This window comes from Epinephelus fuscoguttatus, linkage group LG4 (genome assembly GCF_011397635.1).
Source record: "Epinephelus fuscoguttatus linkage group LG4, E.fuscoguttatus.final_Chr_v1".
In the NCBI taxonomy this organism is placed as follows: Eukaryota; Metazoa; Chordata; class Actinopteri; order Perciformes; family Serranidae; genus Epinephelus; species Epinephelus fuscoguttatus.
In genome coordinates this window covers 34,207,929-34,232,553 of record NC_064755.1, presented here as the reverse complement: position 1 = coordinate 34,232,553, position 24,625 = coordinate 34,207,929, and the positions used below count along the sequence as shown (strand labels likewise).

The following is a 24,625-nucleotide window of genomic DNA, read 5'->3' as shown; positions in this document are numbered from 1 at the left end:
CTTGCAGTTGCAGTAACTGTCATGGTAACATACAGTATAATATGTCCAATATTAGGAAAGTAAAGTACATGAGAGTCTTTACAGTGACAATGTTGTTCAGTAATGTCATGTGCTGTTTGTGTTTCACAGTGGCAGTCAGCAAAATTCAGCTCTGTTTTATTCTAGTGTAGTGATGGTTTAACATTCATATAAAGGGTGTTAAAGGGGTTTTTATCTTAGTATTTCCTTCTCAAACTTAGTCTCGCCACCAGACAATCAGAGATCTCCGCCTTCTGATAGTCTGGGGACACTCCTTTCTAAAGTGTGTTTAACACACCGGCGAAAACGGCTGGCAACAAAGCAACACCTCTTGCATTTTTGAAAAGGACACGCCTTCTCGGAAATGTGCGCTCCTCCTTTTCTCGTCCGCAAGGAAACAAACACACAGAGAGCTTGAGAGATTTAACTCCGTTTTATCAAACGTGTGCTCATCCGTGAAGAAAATATTTTTTCCAGCGGATGTCTTAGTTACAACATGATTGAGCTAACTGGAGTAGTTTCATGTCGTATCCGACAACGGGAGGCTTTTAACAGATGACGTCCTGATATTAAATTCGCTGCTAGTGTTAGCTGTCCCTGTCAGCTGCAGCCGCTGATGCTTTCTAGACATCGTGATTTCCCAAAACTGAATAAATACCACACATAGCAACACAAAACTCCTTTGCTAGCTCAATCATGTTGTAACTAAGATATCCGCTAGAAAAAAATTTTTTTTCATGGACCGTTTAATGAGTTATTACCTATTACAGACACCGCTAATGGTTAGCCCAGCTAAACGTGCACACAGAAATAGTAATGTTTGTTCAATCATTGTGTTTATAGACTTTACAAACATCGGATTAGTCTAAACGGTGATACAGTGATGTGAAAAATGTGATATATAGGCTATATATTTAGCTAAAAGCTCTGCTGGTTTTCTACCCGGAAGTATTTGTAAACAACAAGGCGATTCCCTCTAACGTTATAGTCCGGCCAGACCGATGAGTCATGGCCTTGTAAAAGATTATGTTTGTTTCTTTTAGTTGGTGCGAATGTGTCGCCGCAAATGCGACAAACATCCACTAACTTTGACGGCGTTTTCTGCGAGCACGGCTGAGCCATTTTGTACCGCTACACGTGTTTCTAGTGGGACCATGTTTACAAGCACAAGAGTTCAGCGAGCCACCAAAGGACCGCCCTGCAGATTTACTATTGGTTCTGCAACGTAGGGAGTTTTTTTAAACTCTGAAATTGTATCCACCCATCTAAACACAAAATCAGGGAGAAAGTCATCAGTCTTTAGTTAAGCAAAGCGTCTGAAGACTGACTTGTGAGTCTATCTCAAACTAAGATAGTACCTTTAACCACATTTTAGCCACGTGTTAAAGTCACAGACACCAGCTGAGTTACATGAAGCCACTCGTTAAACTGCACCCCTATCAGGTGGAAATATTCTTCAGCCTGAGCTTATAAATAAGACAAGAAAACCATATCCTTTCTGACTCACTTCTGTCACTTACATGTTGCATGGCATCATGGGTAACCTTCTACTGGTGTACTGAACATATATAAGCAGGTAAGCCAAAGAGGGAAAGGCCTGGATGATATTATTTTCTGTGTCAGAGAGCCTGCACATATTTTGATGAATAAGATTTCGTATTAAAGCAGGGCAGGTAGACACCAACATTTACAAACATTTGACTGGCACTGCACCCTCGTGGAAGTTTAAGAAGTAATATTAATAAATATTCATATTTTTTCATGTCTGTGACATTAAAACTGAAGTGAAAGGTGGTGTGATGTCAGTATAATTATCAAATCATCATTTTTACCTTCTATATTTGCTAAATCCGTGTGTCACATGATTAAAAAAAGGTGAGACTCTTCTGTAGATGTTCCTCAGCTGAGCAGCAGCAAGCTGTATCTGAGCAGTGTTGCTCACGTGGGCAATGTGGCTGCTCTTATCTGTTAACAGGGGCACTAACAAGAAAAAAAAGAGGTTCTGCAACGCACACGCGCTGTAAAGCTTGGATTCTCTGCCTGTGCCCGACCTGGGTCGGGCCGTAATTTCCCGCCGCAGTCTTCGGGCTCGGACGGGTCGGGCTCCTCATAATAGACCTAGGCTATGGAACCAACTACTTATCACACCTGCCCTGCCATGGAAAGAAAGACGAGAGAGTCAGCCATCAATGTCCACGTTCGTATCCTTAAAAAATGTCGGGTTTAAACCGGGCTCGGGCTGGGAATTACGGTTAAAGGGACAGGCCGGCTCGCGTTCGGACAGAACATGCACAGGCTCAGGTGGGGTCGTGCTGGATTTTTTGGGTCTGATCTAAGCTCTAACACGCTGCTCACACAGGCAGTGTGGCCCAGCTGTAAATAATAAATAAGTAGTAATAAACTTTTGTTGGCGAATTGTAACCAGACACTACCAGTGAACAGTGACTCCTGTGACATGTTGACCTGTGTTACAAAGAATCTCTTCCTGCCTGAAACTCCTGGTCGCAGAAGAATGTAATTATTACTGTGAGCTGCACTGTGTTTTCAGCCTTTTAGATCTGGAACAAGCAGCTGACCAATTATCAAAGGTTTTCCAATATTTGTAAACGTATATTCAAGAGGAGGGATATTAGGTTAACCTCCTAAATCAACATACATCCCTTTGTCCTGTTAACGTCCTCCCTTTTGTTCTTTTCGTCTTTCCTCACCTTCATTTGTCTGACTCATGCTCTCCATCCTGCTGCTGTCTGTCTGTCAACCACACCTGTCTGTCTGTCTGTCTGTCTGTCTGTCAGTCAGTCAAGACTCGATCCCTTGCTTTCTGGCTTCCTTCATTCCCAGAGGCAGGGAGTGGTATGAAATGAAAATTCCACTGTTTGTGTGTGTGTGTGTGTGTGTGTGTGTGTGTGTGTGTGTGTGTGTGTTGGAGTGGCAGCTGGCAAGTCAAACCCTGTGGGGGCATCTAAAGGATTAGAAAACAGATCATTGTGTATGTGTGTGTGTGTGTGTGCGCACGCACGCCAAGAACATTTGGGGCAGATGGCATCAAGTTCCCCTCAGCTCAGTTTACCCCCTGTGGTCCTCTGTGTAGACCAGTGTATGTGTGCATATGTGTGTGCACCTCCCTTGGCACTGACATCATCTGTGTGTGCGTGTGTATGTGTGTGTGTGCCTCCCTTGGCACTGACATCATCAGTGTGTGTGTTTGCTCTCCCTCGGTGCTGTCAGGGGGTCGATGAGGTTGCGCTTTCTGTCAAGGTCGTTGTTCTTATGTACAGATAACAGTGTCTGTATGCAGCTATACGTGTGCTTATGTATGTTTTTATTTCAAACTGCCCTTCAGAGAGAAATAAAACACTGCTGGATTAAATTAAATTAAATTAAATTGGAAACAGCTTTTACAGTCCATTTCATAATTAAAGGCTGTCTCTGGATGGACGCCTCCTTCAGATGGTGCTTATTAATGATATATGATGACATGAACCTCCCTGACACCCAGGGGGCATCTGGGTCACTGGAGCTGTAAGAAATGAGATATAAAAAGAAACACAATGAAAATATCTGTAAATCATAAAGAATCATATATTTTTATTGATGTGTACAGTATTTTCTTCACATCCTGATTTCACAAATGTGTAACATGAACAGAAATAAGAATCTGTGTGTGTTTTTTTCACCAGATCCTGTCGATAGGAGTCCTGGACATCTTTGGTTTTGAGGATTATGAGAACAACAGTTTTGAACAGTTCTGCATCAACTTCGCCAACGAACGGCTGCAGCACTACTTCAACCAACACATCTTCAAATTAGAACAGGTACTGTCTTATTTTCTCTCCTCTCCTCTAGTCTATGCTGCTGTCCTCTTCCTCTTCCTCTTCATCTCCTATCTGTGCCATTTTGCCATTTGTCACCATCCACACAATGGTTATTGTTGCAGCTGCTGATCACGCATTATTGCAGTTTGTGTTGTTCTGCCTCTGTGACGCCGTTAACAACACTCAAACATTCATACATGATTTGCTGCAGTGTGTCCTGGTATCATAATGACGTCATATGTACGTCACTTTGTTGTGGCTGTTACATGTTCTTCAAAAACTGCCTTTATGCTTTTGATTGAATCAACTGATGGAGTGAAGAATAGGCTCTCCCGACTGACTCTGCAGTTACGTCAAACTGGGGATAATATATGACTTCCTGTTGAGTGGAGAGCTCTGAATGCAGCACAGTATGGTTCAGCGCAATGTGAGAGAAGGGCGTCTTTGTAGTGCTGTCAGTGTTCTCTGAGGTGCTTTTCACACCTGTTGGTAGTTTAGTCTGATCTGCAGCACCAAAATAGAAAGGATGGTTGTTTTACTGCTAGTTTCTGTCGTATTTAACGCTTTTCTTACAAGCATTTCTTACTCTGCTGTGCTACTGTTGCTGCAAAAGAGCAAACATGTGGATATGATGATTGCAGTTGTGGAAAATGATCTGTGACATGGAAACTTGACTCTGTCACTGCTATGTATCATCAAGCCTGTATCCAGCAGGCCACCAACATCATTAGATATTTGGTTGAATTTAGGTTGTGACGTCAAGTGACCAGAGTTCAATGTCAACACAACATCTCACATCTCGCCAAAGTCAGCTTGACGTAGAATACTGATGATACTGATATTTTGTTGGTTTTAAGTGGTCTTGTAAAATCCAACTTCTTCTAAACATCTAATGCCAACATCATCATGACGAAGATAGTGACATTCAGTCGTTGAGTATGGAGAGCAAAACCCACCATCTGCAAAACGCCATAATAGTTCAATGGTGTTCATTATGTCTTTAGTTTCTCATAATGACTTTAGTTGTTCTTTTATCTCAGACCTTCCTCAGAAGTGTCACTTGGTGGTGGTCGTGACACGTCTTTATCAGCTGATCTGTCAATCAGCCGATATTAGGGTGGCGTGACCGTCCTGTCAGTTTTTGAAAGGACGGTCACGCCACCCTAATATCAGCTGATTGACAGATCAGCTGATAAAGACGCGTCACAACCACCACCAAGTGACACTTCTGAGGAAGGCGTAATTTTCCGCCAAAACATGTCAAGGTATGTAACATCCTAACATGTCTGAGATAAAAGAACTAAAGTCATTAAAATGCCATAATGATGACACCCACACAACGTAAAATATTATCATGGTAAGACATTTAAATTATTGTCAACACGATTTTCTTTTTTTCCAACTCTTTTTATTGGGGTTTTCAAAATTAAACAAGCAGTAGCAGGAGTATAAAAATGAAAACAGAATGTCTGATACATTGAAGGATGTCAGATTGACCATGTTTTCTGTCATTTAAACGAGGCTAGTTAGGGGGAAGGACTTAGTGCGTCTCTCTGAAAGTGGTCTATAAAGGGTTGCCAGATCTGGTAGAATTTGTTTTCACACCCTCTTAGTGAGAATTTAATCTTTTCCAAATGCAGGTGGTGCATCACATCCTTACAAGGGCAGAATAGGCAGGAGCCCATGTTTGCTTCCAATTTAATAATAGCAATCTATGTTCTAGCAGGGTTACAAATAATATCATGTTATGTTGGGAGCTGCTTAACACAAGATCAGAACTTCTAATACCAAAGAGTGCGGTCAGTGGATCAAGATCCACAGGTCGACCCAGGACATCTGATAACAACTGAAAAATATTACTACTGACTCTTACACAGTGCCGAAACATAAGAGCTAGTGAGGCTGGTGACTGCCCACAACAGTCGCACGCTGGACTAATATATTTGGATACATTTTACAGAGCTTATTTTTTGATAAGTGAAGTCGATGCAGTATTTTAAATTGCAAAAGCACAAACTGAGGAAGAATGTGCCAGTAGTTGGGCTTTTGTCCATGATTCTTCCGAAATAGTAACCCCCCAAATCATTTGCCCAGGCTACTTTTAAAAAATCGAGGCAGGAGGTACAATCTGAACATGAAAGTACATAAGAAATAACAGAGGTGCCTCCTCTGATTAGTGGTTCTGACAGAATTTTGGATTCAGTTGGCGAACTGATTGGTAAATTAAGGAATGGTGCAGTGTTTTGCTCGACAAAGCTATGTACCTGTTAATATCTGAAATGAGTATGTGGTATGTCATGTTTAGTTTGTCAACACGATTTTCATTCAAACAAAAATTTAAAGTATTTGTTGCGTAAGAGTTGAACCTCTCTCTGACTTTATAATAATTTCAATTTTACACAATGCTCTCTGACATTCACTACCTGTAGATAATTAGCCCTCCCAGCGCTCAACAAGACTCGGGCATCTTCATCCTGAGAGGCCACCTTTAATATAAGGCTATCAAAGCTATCAAACATCCACCTTTCAGTAGCAAAATGGTCATGTGCATAAATGCAAGCTACAAAATAAAGTGTTCCAGTTTCACCTTCAGTCATTTTCAGTTCTTGGCTGTTTATAGAACGAGGCTGTAAGAGAGTAAATGCACTTCATAATACACAACCCTGTATTCTTCAGCTCAGTGGCACCAGACTAACATCATCAGACCTTTCACTTATGCAACCAACCAGTCTTTGCGAGCTGAATATTCCCTTGTACTGTATGATCGCCTTGTGCTGGACAGCCACATTCCCCCCCCCCGACATTACAGTACAAGCAGCCGTAATTATGTAGCTAGGTTAAATTAGCATGCACATCCATTAAAGTGCAAGGTCAGAGGAAAAGTGTTGAACGACTAGAGGAGGCTGACAGGCTGGGTTATAGTGCAGGAGTCATGTTTCCTCACAGCTAATTGCTGCAAACACTGCCAGCACTTTTAGCTATTTGTACATTTTCTCTGACTGGGTTTGTTTGTCTTTGTGTACTGTTTATGCCCATGAATGGCCTCGCTCTGCTTGTATTTTTTTTTCTTTTCCGGTGTAATTTCATCATTGTTTGTCCTCGCTGTAACTGCCGTCATCGGCTTCATGACAACCCTCTCTTTCTCTTCCACTCAGACGGACCATTACTGAACCACTAATCCCTGACCAGCTAAATTATGTATTCATTATGCTCATTTATTCAGATACTCACTGCCAAACCACTTAATATTCAGTATGCATGTTTTATTTATTTCCCCAAATCATATCCATAGAACAAGCCAGAGAGCAACGAGAGGGGGATAAAAAGTGAAAGAGACATTTTGGCGAGATAATGAGTCTCTATCAGTTGGACTGTGTCACAGAAACTGTCGGCTCTCGTCTCCCTCTTACTGAGCCCTGATTGGTTGTGGCAACTTAGCGGGCGGGCCCATCGCTGAAGGCTGAATGTGGAGAGAAACAGAGTGGAGGGAAAAAAGAGCAGTGTTTCAGTAAATGAGAGCAATAACGCCCCTTCAGCCTCGATGAAGATCACAGACTGCCGATGCACTAATGGTGCTGTTATCTGTTTCTGACAGTTAGCCCTCAGGGTCTACACACACACACACACACACACTGCAGGATGTAACATGTACTAACAAACAGGTTGTGTTACTGTAAATTAAAAATTGTCAGTTAAGCACTCTGGGGCTTTCATTTTACATCTCGATGTTTTGCTGTTGAAGCTGACGGTCATACAAGGACAACGTTAAAATGACTGCAATGAAAACCTTCAAATATATATATGAATGAATTGAGTACTTATGCTGAAAAACATAAATATAAAATCACAGTACTGCAATTTTAATTAACCAGTGTTAAATAATTAAGAAATGCCCTTTAAGAAGCATACAAAAAAGCACCATTTAGGCATAAAAGCATCACTGGTTTGTGAGGAACAGTTTTCCTTTATCCACAGAGAGTAAAACTGTAAATGAAAAACACATTCTCGCTCCCAACTCGTCAAAAATGGTAGCTCTGTTAGTGACCCTACACTTCAAACCATGATGTTCTAGCTACCCCTCTAGCATCAGTTTTGGACGCTCAGGGATGGCGTGTAAATATCCGCTCCTTACATGCATAGTGTCTTTTCAAAATAAACTTCAGTGTTCACAGGAAACAAGTACTTTAAGGTTAGGCAACAAAACTACTACAGATTATTGTTTAGGTTTAAATAAGTTCATATGTCCATCCATTTTCAACCGCTTATCCAAAACCGGGTTGCAGGGGCAGCAGGCTGAGCAAAGTATTCCAGATGCCCCTCTCCCGAGCAACGCTTCCCAGCTTCTTCTTGCAGATCCCAGGCCAGACAAGGTATTTAATCCCTCCAGCCTGTTCTGCCCCGGGGCCTCCTACCAGCTGAACATGCCCGAAACACCTCCAGCATGAGGCACCTAGGAGGCATTTGTAATGTACTTCAACTTACCTAACTGTTAAGAAGTATGTCATGTCTTGACATTGACTTTTGGATTCACAAGGAACATACTGATCTCCTGGATGAAAGTCCTGTGTTTGTTTGACCCATCCAACACCTCTACCTCCTACCCTATGCAGACATTTTCACTCTTTATACTGCATTATTGCCACATGGGTTTACATTGGAGTTAGCTAAAAGCCCAGTGTGTCTCATACAGATGCTAAAGGGTGCCTTCTGACATGGGCGGAATATGAGACAATGGGCCCCTTGTATTTTTGTGTGTGTGTGGGTTTGTGTGTCTATTTTAGTTGTTTTGTTGTAATTCTGTCTCTCTTCATGGTTGTTTTGCGTCGCTTTGAGCTAATTCTAGGTCTTTTGTTGTCATTTTGTGTAGCTTTGTCATTGTTCTGTCTTTCTTTGTGGTTGTTTTGCCCATTTTTGTAGTGACTTTGTGTGTCATCGCAGTTCCCTTGCATCTCTTTGTGGTCTTTTTGTGTCTCCTTGTGGTCATTTTGAGACTCTTCCTTGTTGGTACATGTTAATTTGAATGACATTTTGCAAGTGCAGGCCCGGGGGGGCGGGTGGGCATTGCCGTATAATTCTGCCTCATGCGTCAGAATTATACGGCAACGGCCATTGAGCCAGGCGCTGTGTTTGACGTACTGGGAATGCAGTGCAGGCTGAAATAAGACAGTGGTTTTTTATCTGTTGTCCCTGGCCGAACATTAAAGAGGTACCCTAACAACAGACAAATTATAAATACATACTGTATGTAGGTTTTTATGTTTATTGGAAGATGACATAATGTGAAATATATTGGCTTCTTTGAAGAAGTAGATGAAACATGATATTGTCTGAGAAACATTGTCCTCTATCCACGTCAGGACTAAGTGCTGAAGTGCTGCTAATGTATCTGTAGATGGACAGATCTTTCAGTCACTCCCTTTACACACATTTAACCTGGTGATGTATTTTCAATACAATAGACAATGGTGTTTATGGAAACCATTTGTGTTGTTTTGTTTGAAAGAGGACTCCACACAGAACTTGCATTAAGAAGTTCTGGTGTACTCAAACAACATTACGCTGAATCAAATCCCAGTGTTTAAGCTTATGTTTTCATCAGGGGCAAAACACATGTAATTGGCTAGAATCTGCCTCATATACATTTTAATAAATGTCCCATTGGTTGTTTAATTCTTGCGTTGTCAGTCATTCTGTGGCAGCAGGTGCTCCTCGATGGCTATCTCTGTTTTGATTGAACCTTTCACTTGAAGGTTTTTTTTCCTGTGTTACATTCAACTAATAAGTGTCAAAGTGCTGCTGAGACACTTGCCCTCACAGGATGCTGCCCGAGATTGCTTCAGCAGAGTTCACGTTTATTATCCTTTAATCACCGGGGTCCTCCAAACCTGTGGCTCTCCGCAGTTCTTGAGTTTATTTGACAGGACAACAGTTGAGGTGGCGCTGAGCTCCGCGGCCCCTCTGAGGCCCCTCTGAGGCAGCTTTCTGATAGAGGGTTTCTAGATCTCTGCTGATTTGTGTTTGTTTGAATAAAGTTTTGCAGTTCACGCCAGGGGCCCCCTCTACCCTCAGTTTGACGTCATGAGGAGGGAAAGCACTCCACACCTTGTCTGTTGCATTGTATTGAGCCTCTAACTGCTCACACTCAGTTACCTTTAGAAGATAAAGAAACTTTCCTAGATTATCTCAGCTCGCCAAACTAAATGGTTAATATGATGCCATAGTTTAAAAAAATGTAAATGCACTTTAAAATTAGATCCTGGCTTTTGATATCCCCAAGTATCGATGAAGTTTATAGATTTGTCCCTCTGCTTAATCTGGTTAACTGAAGTAGAAATATGAAACCTGATATTGCAGAATCCTCTGTGCAAATGTTTGCTGTTGTTGCTTTAATTATATTCCCCACAGTAACTGTATTTGCATTTTTTCCATTAGTTTATGCAGTGATGGTGGTAAGGTTTTGCCCTGTGACGTTACTAGATATGAGACTATTCCGTCCAATCACTCTGTGTTAACGTTGTTTTGTTCACAATGAGAGAAAACCGTGATCGTGATTAGCAGAAGTTTTGCACTAGAAAAGGTTTATCTGTTTTGTGTGGTACTGAAAAGAACCAACTCTGTAACTTTCTCCACCCCTACTATTTTCTGTCCATATTGGACTTTTGTTGGTGAAAAGCCCCAAGACGCCCAAGTTTTTGCGGTCTCCACATGGTATCTTTAGCCCCTTTACCACTGCACAAAAGACCCACTAACACCCACTAACGTCCTGCATTTGTATATAATGGGCAAGGTTACAATCGGCATTTATTCCCGGGTCAATTAACTCTGCAGTAGTCATGATCATTTATTAGCCCTGACTCCGATCAACAGCGAAAAATATACCCTGCACTAACATGGCATCTCACCTTTACCGGTGAGATGCAATGCTGCACTACTACAAAATACCATTCGTTTGGGGGGTAGCCAAGCCTACACCAGCTAAATTCATAGTTAAAAATCCAGCTTAAGGTATCGATCTGATATCTTCAGCTGACAGTTTTCAACTGCAGCATATAGAGGTGTGGAATCGACATGTCTTAGACCTGTGTCAGACATGAGTCACAAATTTGATAACTTTAAACTCAACTTGAAAGACTTGAAACTCAAAGGTTAGGACTTGGGTCTTGCCTGTCTTGAATTGAGACTTGACTTGTGACTTGCAAAACAATGACTCGGTCCTACCTCTGGCAGCATCTGATGATCTAATGAGGACTAAATCAATGAAATTGTGATCCTCTGCTTTCTCTGTTTCTGTCCTTCTGACGTTGAAAGGTGATTTTCCATCAGGGGGATTTTCCTCCTCTCCTTCCTCCGAGCTTCACTCCCCTCCAACCAATCAGCTGGTCTTATCAGCAGCGTGTGTGTTTACCTTCGGAACAGCAGCCAAAGCTAATAGGACCACACCAACCACAACCCTCAGTGAGATGGAGGATGGCGTGTGTGTGTGTGTGTGAGAGAGACTCTCGAGCCCAGTGTTTACACTCAACATGCCAATTGGTGCTTGATTTCTCTTCTGTGTGAGGACGGTGTATCAAAGCAAGAAACACATGACAGCCACCGCCTTAGGCAAACACGCTATCTTGTTTAACTCATGAGATATCTGTAAAGAAATAGAAAACAGGATTACCTTCATCTGATAGAAGAGGAGACCCTGCTGCCCACTGTTACTGACTTCACCGTAATACAGATGTAGGTGGTGGGGGATTCTCTAAAGGACCTTTAATAAGAGCAGATTGTAACTAAATATGCTCTTTGTAGTATTAATGATAAGACTGATAAAGCGGCTGTGAAAGGTATACTATGCAGGAATGGTTGGTTACTTTTTGTAAACACAACGTTCAAACGTGGCCCCTCCTCACTACATTGCAAGCTACTGTTGCAGGAACACAACATTTGTTGTAATGGAAAAGCCGACACTTTAGCAAGTTAACCAAGCTAACCGCTAGCACCTACCTGTTCAACAACAAACAGGCCGACTCAGAGTTGCTATTCATCCCCATCCCCTCCTTCTGTGCTCACCAGCGGAAGTGGTGAGTGAAAGCCAACCCCAGATTCACTCATTTGGAACCACAGACTATAAAAATAATCCTTGTAACTACTGTGAAATCACAAATTGGTTTTGAAGCCCCAACTCTGGCATTTAGGCTGTTGCCATCTTGGTTTTTTTTGGAGCCAGAAGAGACAAAGTTTGGGCCTAAGGGTGGAGCTGTGGAGGAGTGAGGAGTAGATCTGGCTCATATACTGTAGTGATGCCTCACAGACAGCCTGTCTCTCAAAGTGACCACGCCCTTAATTATGCATCATTAAAGCTCTACTAAAATGTAAACAGGTGAGTTATTTTAAAGTTCACCTGCCTGACAGTTGTCATCAACATTGAAATTAACTATAGTAAGTAAGTAAGTAAGTAAGTAAATAAATCTATATTTATATAGCACCTTTCACAGCTCGGAGGTCACAAAGTGCTTCACAATAAAAAAATACAAAATATAAAAACATAAAACAGTGCAATACAAACAAAAATACAGAACAACATAAACAGCAATCTATTTACAACATACTACATACTTGTTTACAGATGTCCAAAAGCCTGCCTGAAAAGGTGTGTCTTTAATTGCACTTTAAAAATCTGGACAGAGGGTGAGGAGTTCCAGAGCTTTGGGGCCATAGTTTGGAAGGCTCGGTCACCACAGGTTTTTAGTCTCGACCGAGGCACGACCAGGAGCATCTGGTCAGAAGACCTAAGTGACCGGCTGGGGTTGTAGGGTTTGAGGAGCTCGCAGATGTAAACAGGGGCTGTATTGTGGAGGGCTCTGTAAGTTAGGACCAGGATTTTGAAGTGGGATCTGAAATGAACAGGCAGCCAGTGCACGGATGCTAGGATGGGGGTGATATGGCAGGACTTGTGTGATAGAGTGAGTAATCTGGCAGCGGCATTTTGGACAAGGGATGATTTACTGAGGCAGGTGAACACTGAATTGCAATAATCAAGCTGGGATGAAATAAATGCGTGGATAGCCATTTCCAGTTCTGAGTGTGAGATGATGGACCTGAGTTTTGCAAGGTTTCTGAGGTGGAAGAAGCATGAGCGGGACAGGGAATTGACATGTTTGTCAAACAGCATGTTTTGGTCAAAAATGACTCCAAGGTTCCTTAGGTTAGATCTGATGTTTTGTGATAGTGACCCCATGTGGACCCCCCTTTGAGACCGTTGAGTCATCAGTAGAGACCTATAGAGACCAAAACCATATTTATACCTGGGTGTAAACATGTTAATTCCTGCTTTAAAGTTGAGCATTGTAACTCTGGGGTCTTTAGGGATTGACTCACTTGTGGAGCCAGCCTCAAGTGGCCATTAGAGGAACTGCAGTTTATAGTACGTCCAAGTTGGCTTCATTGTTGTCTTCTTCTTTAGTGTGAGCTTTGTCTGCTTGCCGCTTTGTCTCGCTATATTTGCATGTTCCCAGCCCATTGTCATCCCCAGTGTGTCAAATATGGCTGTTTGTCACGGCCCTTGGCATGTCATATTGACGCCAAAGGCTTTATGAGACACAGCAGCCCATCAACTAACTCCAGTGTAATCCCATCTGTTGCAATAGTAGACGCTAAAAGCAACTGATGTAGCATTAAGACAGAAAGAGTCTGCGTAGGGTGGGCAGAATGGGGAGATGGATCAAACAAAATTGGACTTTCAGCCAGGAGACAGCAGTTTGTGTCCTGCGTGAAACCAAAAGTCACCGTTGGTTTAACGTAATGTTAGTCAATTTACATACAGTCATTGCGCACCGTTGATCTTTTTTTTATAAACCTAGCCAAGTAGTTTTGTCGCCTTAACCTAAGTGTGACTGTTTCACAACAATAACCACATGTGGTTCAGCTCTGTGGCCTTCACATCACTATAAGATGCAGAGGGAGTGTGACAGTTTGTCAGTATTTGACGACCTGGGATGAGAATGTGATGTTTTTGGTGCTGTGTCCACAATATTTGTACCTCCATTTTGGATGCCTGTTGCTGCTGCTACCTTTTTATAAAGTCCCGACCTCACCTGGACGCTGTTATTGGCTGGGTGCTACACACCCAAGAACATCTGCAACTGAACAAAACAAGATGAAAATACAGGCAGAGGGCAGAGTCTCTACAGATTAATACACCATCACACTCTTCTTGTGGGTCATAAATGTTGATTGAGAGGGATTACATCTGTATGAGTCTACACACTGTTATTATTTTAGGAAGATCCTGCATAGTATCCCTTTAAGCCTTCATAGATGAGGAAGCAAAGTTGGCACTATGATGCAGATTTTCCGCACTCTACACCCTTATTTTGATCAGTCCAGCTCATTCCTTGACGTCATTTTTGTGAATCATGCTGGTCCACAGAGTCCAGTTCTCTCTCAGTGGACCACAAAAAGCAAAACCCACTTAGAGAGCATGTTTAATGACAAGACAGCGAGTGTGTCTTCTTCTTGTATCTGCGTCTCTGTCAGAGTTAAGCCTTTCTCTCTGTCCCTGCTTTTAAAAGAACTCGCTGCAGCTCTCATGATTGCACTGCTGGTCCTCCTGTCTGCTCAATAAAAACACTGTGCTGTCATAACAAGAGAGAAGGCCGCTGCAGGAGGGAGAAATACAAAGACAGAAGAAACAGAGAGATACTGTAGCAACACAAACACACTCACGGCCTCCCTCACCTTTAACACCTCAACACAATTCAGGCCTGCTTGAAAACTGCGCTGCGTTACCCGGCAGAGAACAGACACAGAGCTGACTCACAGATGGAGGGATGGCCGCAAATCGACCACAACAGAACTCCCTGCTTTCTCCAGTGCAGCAGGAAGTTTTGGAGCTTTTATTGCTCACAGATTGGTTTTGGTTTGAGATTTTTTACATCTGTGTCTGTGTCCCAATATCTGTTATGTCTCTCTCTATTTATAGTGATCAGACGACACTTTAAAGGGTTAGTTCTCCTAATTTATTGCAGCATGTGTTTCCAAATTATTGCAAGTGTTGGGGGCACTGAGGGGGACATCCTCTTAAAGTTATTGATTAGGCATGTGCTGGACATCAGGGAATGTCAGCAGTAGAAAAAATACTTTAACTTATTGTAGTGGGATATCAGTCTCAAGTAACATAAAATGGAAATACTAAAAAAAAGTACCTCAAAGCTGTATTTAAGTCCTCCCAAATTTTAAAACAAGCTCTAATAGAAACCAGAATCTGTCAGGATAAGTATCTTCCAGTTTTGGCGAGTTTGGGCTCAGTCTGGCTTCATGTTTGTCGTCTTTGCTGACAGGACTGAAACCAGACAAGATCTGCTTTCAACAGAAAAATGTGTTGTGTGCTCTGAGATGTAACGAGTCATTCTGTGCTGTTGTTGTCTTACTGAGTCTCCTCTGTTAGCTCAGACAGGTCCGACCTCTCCTATCTGCTGCAGTGTTTTGATTTAATGTCTCTGTCCTCTGTAAACTCCACTCGTGAGCCCTCGGGGTTCAGAGCACTGCTGCTTTTTCTGTTTTACCAGGTCTCCAGTTGCACCTGCAGTTCTCACTCTGCATCAGTGCTGCAAGTGGACTGTTAGGGGAACAGCCTAGCAGGAAGTCCCATGCAATTCAGAGAGGTTGAAGTGCTAATTAAAATGTGTTCAAACTAGGACTGCAATTAACAATTATTTTTATTGATTTCTCTGCGAGATCAACTCTAGGTTTTTAAATGAAAGGTTGACTCAGCCTTGAGCAAAAGGCAGTGATGAAGGATAGAGCACTGATAATAATAATGATAATAATATTTGAAAATCTTAAGTGCAGAGGGGCTGTCATAAGTTAACTACAGTAGATGTCAGTCAGCACGTCCCCAGTTTGGAGAAGCAGTCAGGGGTACTGCCATGGAAGCTATGCAGTGTCCTGCTGTGAGCAGGGCCAGCAGCAAATCATATTTTAGCCCCCAGTTTGTTTGTGTTATTGTTCGACTCTTAGATTCTGAATTAACATTTCATCCACAGCAGTACATAGCTTAGCTTCCATGTCAGTTTCATTCTTTGGAAGAATACAGCTAATTTTAAAGATTGATAATATACAGTTCTCAAAAAAAGGCTTGACTCAGTCACACAGAGGGACATTAAATGATACATGGGCTGCATTTACGTAGCACTTTTTTAATCTTAGTGACCACTAAAAGTGCTCTACACTACAGGCATCATTCACCTTATTCACACACACAGTCATACAATAGACCCTTTTAGGGCGGACGCCACAATGACATAATTTTATTAGCTGGAGGCAAAACACGACTCTCCCTCACAGGGATGTAGGCTACATAGGAATCTTAAAATGTCGTCTTGTTGTGTTATTGGGAGCCAGAATAGAAGGAGTCGTGGCTCAAAACTTACGTTTTAACACATACCAGCCGCCACTGCCAGTCAATAAAAATAAAGACTGCTATAGTTGCTAGTTAGTTAACTATAGTTATATGCAATAAGATGAAGGACTGGACGGAGGCGATCATCAAAAATGCTCACATGTGCAGCGCACACTTCATATCAGGTTAGGGAAAAAGTATTTCCTGTTGTAGGGATGAATAATGTTATGTGTATTAAGGGTTATCATGTCCACCTCATCAGAAACTGGGGAGGTATTAAGAGGAATATTGGATTTCTCTGTAACGCAAACATTTTGGCGCATTAGCTAACGTTAGCTTCGAAAGCAAAACACACTGGAGGAAATTGTTCAAGTGTCGTCCTCCTTTGTAAGATTGGCAGAGTAATCAGCCACAAAGCTTCCCGACATGGTAAGTTCGTAAATTCAGTCTGACGCTCTACACTGTTAGGATGAAGTGACCTAGGCATAGGCATACGTCATGTTTGCATTCATTTTATTGATTGATGGCCAGCACATCTGGATCTGGTTTGGGCGGAGACCCAACGTCTGGATGCTATAAATGAGAGCCCTGTTGGCCAAAGAAATGGAGCGTTATATTTCTACATGAATTAACGAACGGTTAAGTTAAGCACACATTCACTCCGCTCAGCACTCTGCGACTCCGAGAGTTCAGTTTTCTGGATAACCGAATGGTACATTCTGTCAGCGCACTGAATTTACGAACGGTCCAGTTTCTGCCAGAGTGCACTCCAGCACTTGGAATGAGTATTTCTGAATGCAGCACTTGCATCATCTTCCTCCATTCGCCAAAACAATCCAAGAAAACTTGCTAACTATGTCGACAACTGTTTTGCCTCCAGCCAAGCCCCGCCCACCAAAAAAGTCATACTGTTTACTAACAGTAAAAGGGTCTAAAGTGGCTGAGACTACCATATGAGTTGCCACCTGCTCATAAGATAATCATTGAAGCACAAACCACGTCCTGCTGATTAGTAGAGGACCACTCAGCTTCCTAAACCATAGCGGCCACTTGGCGACATAGGGCCTGGGAAAATAGCATTTTGATGTTAAAACATATGTAGGCTACTTCAAACCAACATTTGAATGTTCGGATTAGAATACATAAGAACCACTACTGAAAAGCTAATGATATATAAATCTTAAAAAAGGAACCACCTATAATAATTTTGTCTAAAGAATGTCAGAAAATAGAGAAAAATGCCCAAACATTGAGTTTTCTATCATGTAGGACAAAGGAAAGCTTCACATGTTCACATCTGATGAAATGTTATTTCTGCTTGACAAAACAAAACAATCAGTTATTAAAATAGACAATGTTATAAACAATAACTAATTGTTGAGTTCAGACAGCAGCAGCTGCTGAGTTCACAAGTCATATGAAAATGTGAAGACTTGTCTCCTAAAGCAGCTGTTAGTTAATTGCTGTACCTGGCATGTCTGGCACTTAGTGATGAAACTCCGCTCGCAGCCACTCTGCCATTCTGCTGTCGAGTCGAACCGTAACTGAGCCACCTTCGTTGCGTGCCTCGCATACTGAGTCACAGCTTTGTAGTCATCTGTCAGCAGGACAGATTTGTTTACATGAATGTGTGTACGCAATAAAATGGCTGATGAGTGTATGTGTGTTTATCTCCTTATCTGATTGTCTCTCTGAGTCAACACATGTGTTCACAAACTCCCTCGCAGACACAACAAAGTGCGCCTGAGTCAGTTATCTGTGAGTGCTCGGCTTGATGAGATTTAAACGAAAGCACATGCACTTTTTTAATGACTCTGTTTCTATCTCTTGGATCCGGTGCAACCTCTGAATGAAACCAAACGTGCCACATCTTCTGAATGCCTCGTCAGTGATTCAGCAGCCTAAAAATAGAGGAGAGGGTGGACGTGTCGCATGTGTAAATGTGTCCTCCGGTGCTGCTTTGAATACTTGACTGCTGTCTCACTTTAGTAATTAGGTCTCAACTGATTATCAAAATATTTTACATTTCTTTCCCTCATTACCAGAGGTCAAAAATACACGGATACACGCAAAAGAGTATGAGCATGCAGATGTAGAGACATACATACATCACCACATGGATGAATATATACAATATGCACATTCTAACACACAAACTTGTATGTCACGCACATGTAACCCGCACACGCACAGTCATATTTACAGCTATTTTAAGGTTAGCCCCGGTCATTATGCACATTCCTGAGCATGCTGGTTGCTCTGTGGCTGCCTGAAGGCCGGGTTGCTTGAAGTGAACTCATTCATAAGATGTGCTGCCGTATACCTGACCAGTCGCAGCGTGACGTGAGTGTGAGCGTCAGATTGTTGGTTTCAAAAAAACCTACAGATGCAGTCCCTCTTTGTTCTGACATCAGAGGGGTGTGGTGGGGAGGAGGCGGTCAACAATCTCTTAAGATGTCAGTCCAAGTGTTTGTCCAAAGCAAGATATCTTGATGTAGTCTGACTAGGTTGCCATGTAATTTGTTATTGATGTTTATGGCTCCAAGAGGATGGTTCCTAATGATGTGCTGACTCCCCTGTGCTCCCTTTTGAATTTAGAATTGACCACCAAAAATCATCTTAAAATCCACCTGTTTTCTTTGGCTTTTTCTTGAGTTTACAACTTTAGATTTTGCGGCTTACAGTTTGTCTCCTTGTTTCTGTATCACAGTTTCTTCTCTTGCCCTTTTTATGCTGACATTGCACTATAGGGCCACTCAGAGTCCCTTCCTTGTGCCTCCTTTGCATTTTTACGCAGAACCAAACAACGGCTGCTTCGTGCCGCTCCAGTGTGTCATCATAGGTTGCAGGGAGTTGTAACACAAAAGCGTCTGCCTCGAGTGTGACATATAACATATGCATCAGCTGTTCCATGGTCTGTTCCCTGTTTTATGGCTGATCTCATCCCCTTCTCAGAGGGCATGAGCTTCTGGACCCCATCGTCTTCCCAATTTTCTGATATTTTTTGCCACTATTCTTCTTTTTTGAGTTAGCAGCTAACTGCTACCTTTTGAATCTACCACAGTGGGTTGCATGTATAATGCATTGTCAAAACATCACACAGACATTGTTTCAGGGCTGTTACTACCTCTGCTGTCGGCTTAAAGGTGAGAAAACTCGAGGAGGCGAGGAGGCATAACGGTGTAATATTTCTGCGGTGTAAAACAGGCGTCTGTCTCTTCTTTTCTGTTTTTATCGGTGTTTTCTCCTGTAAAGCTCTTTGTACCTTCTATTTTGAAAAGTGTCATATTGAGTTAGCTCATTTTTGTCAAGCACCAGCATCATCATTACTCTCAGTGGGAAAATAGATTCCACACACTAGATAATGTGTCTGTGAACATACTGCATATTTAATTACCATCAAGCAGTTTTAATCTTGAAAGCTATAAGTCTTTAAACACAAATGCTTCATAGTTTTAGTCATATTTCAGCCATTTTTAGTCCACATTTTAATCCACAAAAATTGTTTGTCAATTTTTTAGTCATTACTTTTAGTCAAAATATCATATATGTTTTTTCTCTCTGAACTAATCCAGTTAGGCTAATACAGGATTCAGGGATTGGATTCAAGCTAACAAGTTTTATCAAGTGTTGAAATTACTATATGACTATGACTAAACTATATGACGACGAAAACTCTGTGTGTGTGTGTGTGTGTGTGTGTGTGTGTGTGTGTGTGTGTCTGTGTGTGTCTGTGTGTGTCTGTGTGTCTGTTCCACGTTTTTCTCCTCACTGACTTGGTCAATCCATGTGAAATTTGGCACAGTGGTAGAGGGTCATGGGAGGATGCAAATGAAGCAATATTACATCAGTTGGCCAAAGCGGGGCGCTATGGCAACCGATTGAAATTGCAAACTTTGAATGGGCATATCTCATGCCCCGTATGTCGTAGAGACATGAAACTTTGCACAGAGATGCCTCTCCTCATGAGGAACAAATTTGCCTCACTTAAAATCTGTCTCTTCCTAGGAGGTTTGACCGATCTGCATGAAACTCTGTGAACATAATCGAGGGACCAATATCTAAAGTTCCCTCTTGGCAAAAGTTGGAAAACTTACTAAAACTGAGCTTCTATAAGGCAATGAATATTGTGGAGGGCGTGGCTCATCACATAAAGGTGTATAACATCTCAAGGGTTTCACCCATCACCACGCAACTTTGTAGGCATATGACCACACATAATCTGAGGGGACCCCTCCATTATTGACCCTATCAAACAAAATGGGGGCGCTAGAGAGCTAATTTCTTATCTAGGCCTAACTGCCATATCGATTTTTACTAAACTTGGTAGATGTGTAGAACAGGGGGCGTCGGTGGCTTAGTGGTAGAGCAGGCGCCCCATGTACAAGGCTGTTGCCGCAGCGGCCCGGGTTCGACTCCAGCCTGTGGCCCTTTGCTGCATGTCTCTCCCTCTCTCTCTCCCCCTTCCACACTTCACTATCCTGTCAATTAAAGGCAAAAATGCCCTAAAAAAATATCTTTAGATATGTAGAACAGGACGCCTCAAGGTGACTGGAGAAATTTAACTCTAATTGGCAACTGGGTGGCGCTATAACAACAGAAAAAACTTAAAAATGGCTAGAATGCAACCGATCTCTGTGGCTCCCCCTGTGGCTCAATGTTGTTGTTTGTTTTCTAATTTTTGGTATGACTAAGTCATGGTATGGTATGGTATGCTGTACATAATCACGGAAACTGTCAGTGTGTGTCAGTCATTCTGTCTGTCCCATGTTTTTCTTCTACTCACTGACGTGACTAGTTTAGACATAATTTATTTCTACAACTACAAATTATTTCTACACATTTACAAACTTGCATTTCTTTTTCTTTTTTGTTTTTGACAGGTTTAAAAGATAAATAATTGGGGCGTTGGTGGCTTGGTGGTAGAGCAGGCGCCCCATGTACAAGGCTGTTGCCGCAGCGGCCCGGGTTCAAATCCAGCCTGTAGCCCTTTGCTGCATGTCACTCCCTCTCTCTCTCCCCCTTTCACACTTGTCTGTCCTATCAATTAAAGGCTTAAAAATGCCCAAAAAATATCTTAAAAAAAAAAAAAAAGATAAATAATTTAAAATAGTAAGTAAATAAGACTACATTAAATATCTTAATAATAAAATATATGCTCATGGAAGCATTATCTTGTGGGTCGACTCTGTTTTCCTGTCTTTCACATGCTCTGTCCAGCACCTAGTGTTAATTGTCTGGATATGCGTGCTGTTATTATTATTATTTCATATTTTTTGAACAATTTGAAATTTGAATTTCTCAGTGAGTTAAAAAAAAAAAATCAAATTTATTTTACCCATGGGATGAGACTTTATGTTTTTCCCCTTTACTTCACTGCAACCATCTGCATAACATTCCCATTTATACTGAAGACACATTAGTGTGAAACACCATGAAATGCTCTGAGTGCATTTATAGTCCTTAGAGGAACTATTTATCAGGGTTGCACACAAGATATTACATAACCTAATGTGCATATTAACATAACATTTTCTGAGCACACTCATACTCCCAAGAGGGATAAATCCTTTTATCTGTTATGACTCCACTGCCTTTCATCAAACGACTGGCAGCACTGTAAGAACATCAAAATTAGCACTGTGATGTTATTTCCATCAGTTGGTTCTGGGGGATGTAACGAACACTGCAGCATCTAGCATCTGCTATAAGCGCTTTAATCATTGTTGTTATTGATTTTTCTCAAACATACACCCTTCTTTTCTTCTATTTCTGTTCAGCTCGACTCCCCGCCTCACCACTGCTGACCCTTCAGTTTTACTGTTGTGCTTCAGTTTGCTGAGTGTGCATGCTCTTTTCCAGCAGTAAGACTGTGATCTGGGAAGCTGCTGGAGCAGGAGCTGTTTACATACCTTCAGATGTACCTCAACAGTAGCTTTCCAGAAAGAGGAGACCGTTAATCCTCAAACCTCCTCTTCTACTTTTTTCCGCAGTTCCTCCCAGCTGGCGTTGGGATTGTAACTGGCGTGTCTCACTGGTTTTGCCCTTAGGGGTTTTAGAGGACATGGGTCATATACCTCCCTTGTCATTGGCCCCTGGGGCCACATAGACGTTACCAACTGACTGTGGTTTACTGATAATCTACAAGCCGACAGGTGTTTTCATTGTGGGAATTCAGGTTTTTAGTGCTGTGTAAGCATTTCTCTGACTTTTTGGTTTTAAACTGCAGAAGTATAATAAATTATGCTGCATGTGAGCAACACTTTACTTCTTGTTATAATAGTCAGGGTTCCTCTTAGTCAAGATGAGAGCAGGTGTGTCACCTGGTATGATAGTTGTTGAAACCTACTTAACTGCAAAGTGTTGAGTCAAGTCTTGTTCAAGTGAAGGTTAAAAATAGTCAGTAACATCAACATGATGCCTTTTTCTCTGACAGAACTTCTAAATCATTTGCCCTTCAAGTATTTGCTGACCCAAAGTCGTTTTTCCTCTATTCCCCCCTGCAGGAGGAGTACAGGGCAGAGGGCATCACCTGGCACAACATCGAATACATCGACAACAGCAGCTGCCTCAACCTCATCAGCAAGAAACCCACAGCGCTGTTCCACCTGCTGGATGAGGAGTGCAAGTACGCCACCTGCTGAAATGTTCATGCTTTAAAGAGATGATTTGGATCTTTTGAAGTGGGGTTTTATGTGGTACTTATCCATAGTCAGTGTGTTACCTACAGTAGATGTCAGTCCGCATGCCTCCTGTTTGGAGAAGCAGGCAGGGATACTGACACAGACACTAAGCAATGTACTGCTGTGGACAGGGGCAGCAGCAAAACGTATTTTAGCCACTTAAGAAAATCAATATCACTTAAAGTGTAAGCTACATTTAGTATATTATCACTGCTTCACCTTGCCATAAGACAGCCCTTTCCTCTAGCACTACATTTTCTCAACCATAAAACTAACATATTCCTATGTAGCTCTCTCTTTTTTGGCTCATTGAGTCTCCATCTGCAAAAGCTCTTCTTCTCTATATTCTGACCCTACCATCTGAATGTGGCAGCAGAAATCCAGACTCATCAGACCAGGCAACGTTTTCCAGTCTTCTATTGTCCAGTTTTGGTGAGCCGGACCTTGGTTGTAACCAGTGGTTATTTGAGTTACTGTTGCCTTTCTATCATCTTGAACCAGTCTGGCCATTCTCCTCTGACCTCTGGCATCAACAAGGCATTTTCACCCAGAGAACTGCTGCTCACTGGATATTTCCTCTTTTTGGGACCATCCTCTGTAAACCCTAGAGATGGTTGTGTGTGAAAATCCCACTAGATCAGCAGTTTCTGACAGACAAGTCCGTCTGGCACCAACAACCATGCCACGTTCAAAGTCACTTAAATCACCTTTGTTCCCCATTCTGATGCTCAGTTTGAACTTCAGCAGGTCGTCTTGACCATGTCTACATGCCTAAATGCTTTGAGCTGCTACTTTGTGATTGGTTGATTAGCTATTTGTGTTAACGAGCAGTTGTACAGGTGTACCTAATTAAGTGGCCGGTGAGTGTACATGGTCCCCAGATGATGAAGTCCAGTGTTTTTATTTACCTCCTGGCCTATTATCAAATGATATCTAAAGAATCATCACCAAATGTGAGGACAAAGTATTTTAGTGGAAAAATCAGGCCTGTATTTTTTTTTATCTACTTTATCATTGGCGGATGTTTGGTTGGAGTATTTTTGTAAAGGTTCAAGCGTGAACTCTTTCTCCCTGTGTAGGTTTCCAGCTCCTTAGTTGCCATGTTTATGATTTACATCCCGAGCTTGTCTGAATGTTGTGGAAAGCAGCACGTATTTCATTGTAGCGTGCTTTGTTGATATCACCCTGCACGAGCACCTTTAGCACCCAACTGGTGAATCGAGGAGACTAACTGCTCCCTGTGCAGGACTTTTCCTCATTAGATTGATTGATACCAACACTGGGACTAACACTAGCGCTTCACTAAAGCATGAAGACATGCTAATTCCTCCGCCAGCATCTTTGGATCACGTTTTTCCTCTCCCCGCTCTGTTGTGAAGCGCTCTCCTCCTGCAGGTCAGCACTCTGCCTCTGCATCTTTCTCCTCCATAAATCAAACCCAGTGCTCTCCCGCTCCCCTTGCATAAAAACACATCAGGCGGTACACACACAGCCATATTTATCTATGTTAGCTGTCATCCTATGTGCCACTTAGCATAGCTGGTTCATCTGGATCTAATAACGCCTGGAATGGACCAAATGGTGTGTGTATGTTTGTGTATAGAAATATATATATATATGTGTGTGTGTGTGTGTGTGTGTGTGTGTGGGAGTGACGGGGGCCGACTTTTGGAGAATTAGGGTCAAAGGGGGATCTCTAAAGAAGAAATGAGGGGGGACAGGGT

At 42.1% G+C, this 24,625-nt stretch overlaps 1 protein-coding gene across 9 annotated transcripts in view; it reads left to right on the top strand.

The window, feature by feature from the left end:
- Nucleotides 1–24,625, top strand: part of LOC125886934 (unconventional myosin-IXAa-like) — a 226,942-nt gene that overhangs the window by 157,191 nt on the left and 45,126 nt on the right. For all 9 annotated transcript variants that reach the window (XM_049573320.1, XM_049573315.1, XM_049573313.1 and 6 more), the window contains 2 exons: nt 3,699–3,833; nt 22,725–22,846. In XM_049573320.1, the coding sequence (XP_049429277.1) occupies nt 3,699–3,833; nt 22,725–22,846 (257 nt within the window). The remainder of the gene's footprint in view (nt 1–3,698; nt 3,834–22,724; nt 22,847–24,625) is intronic.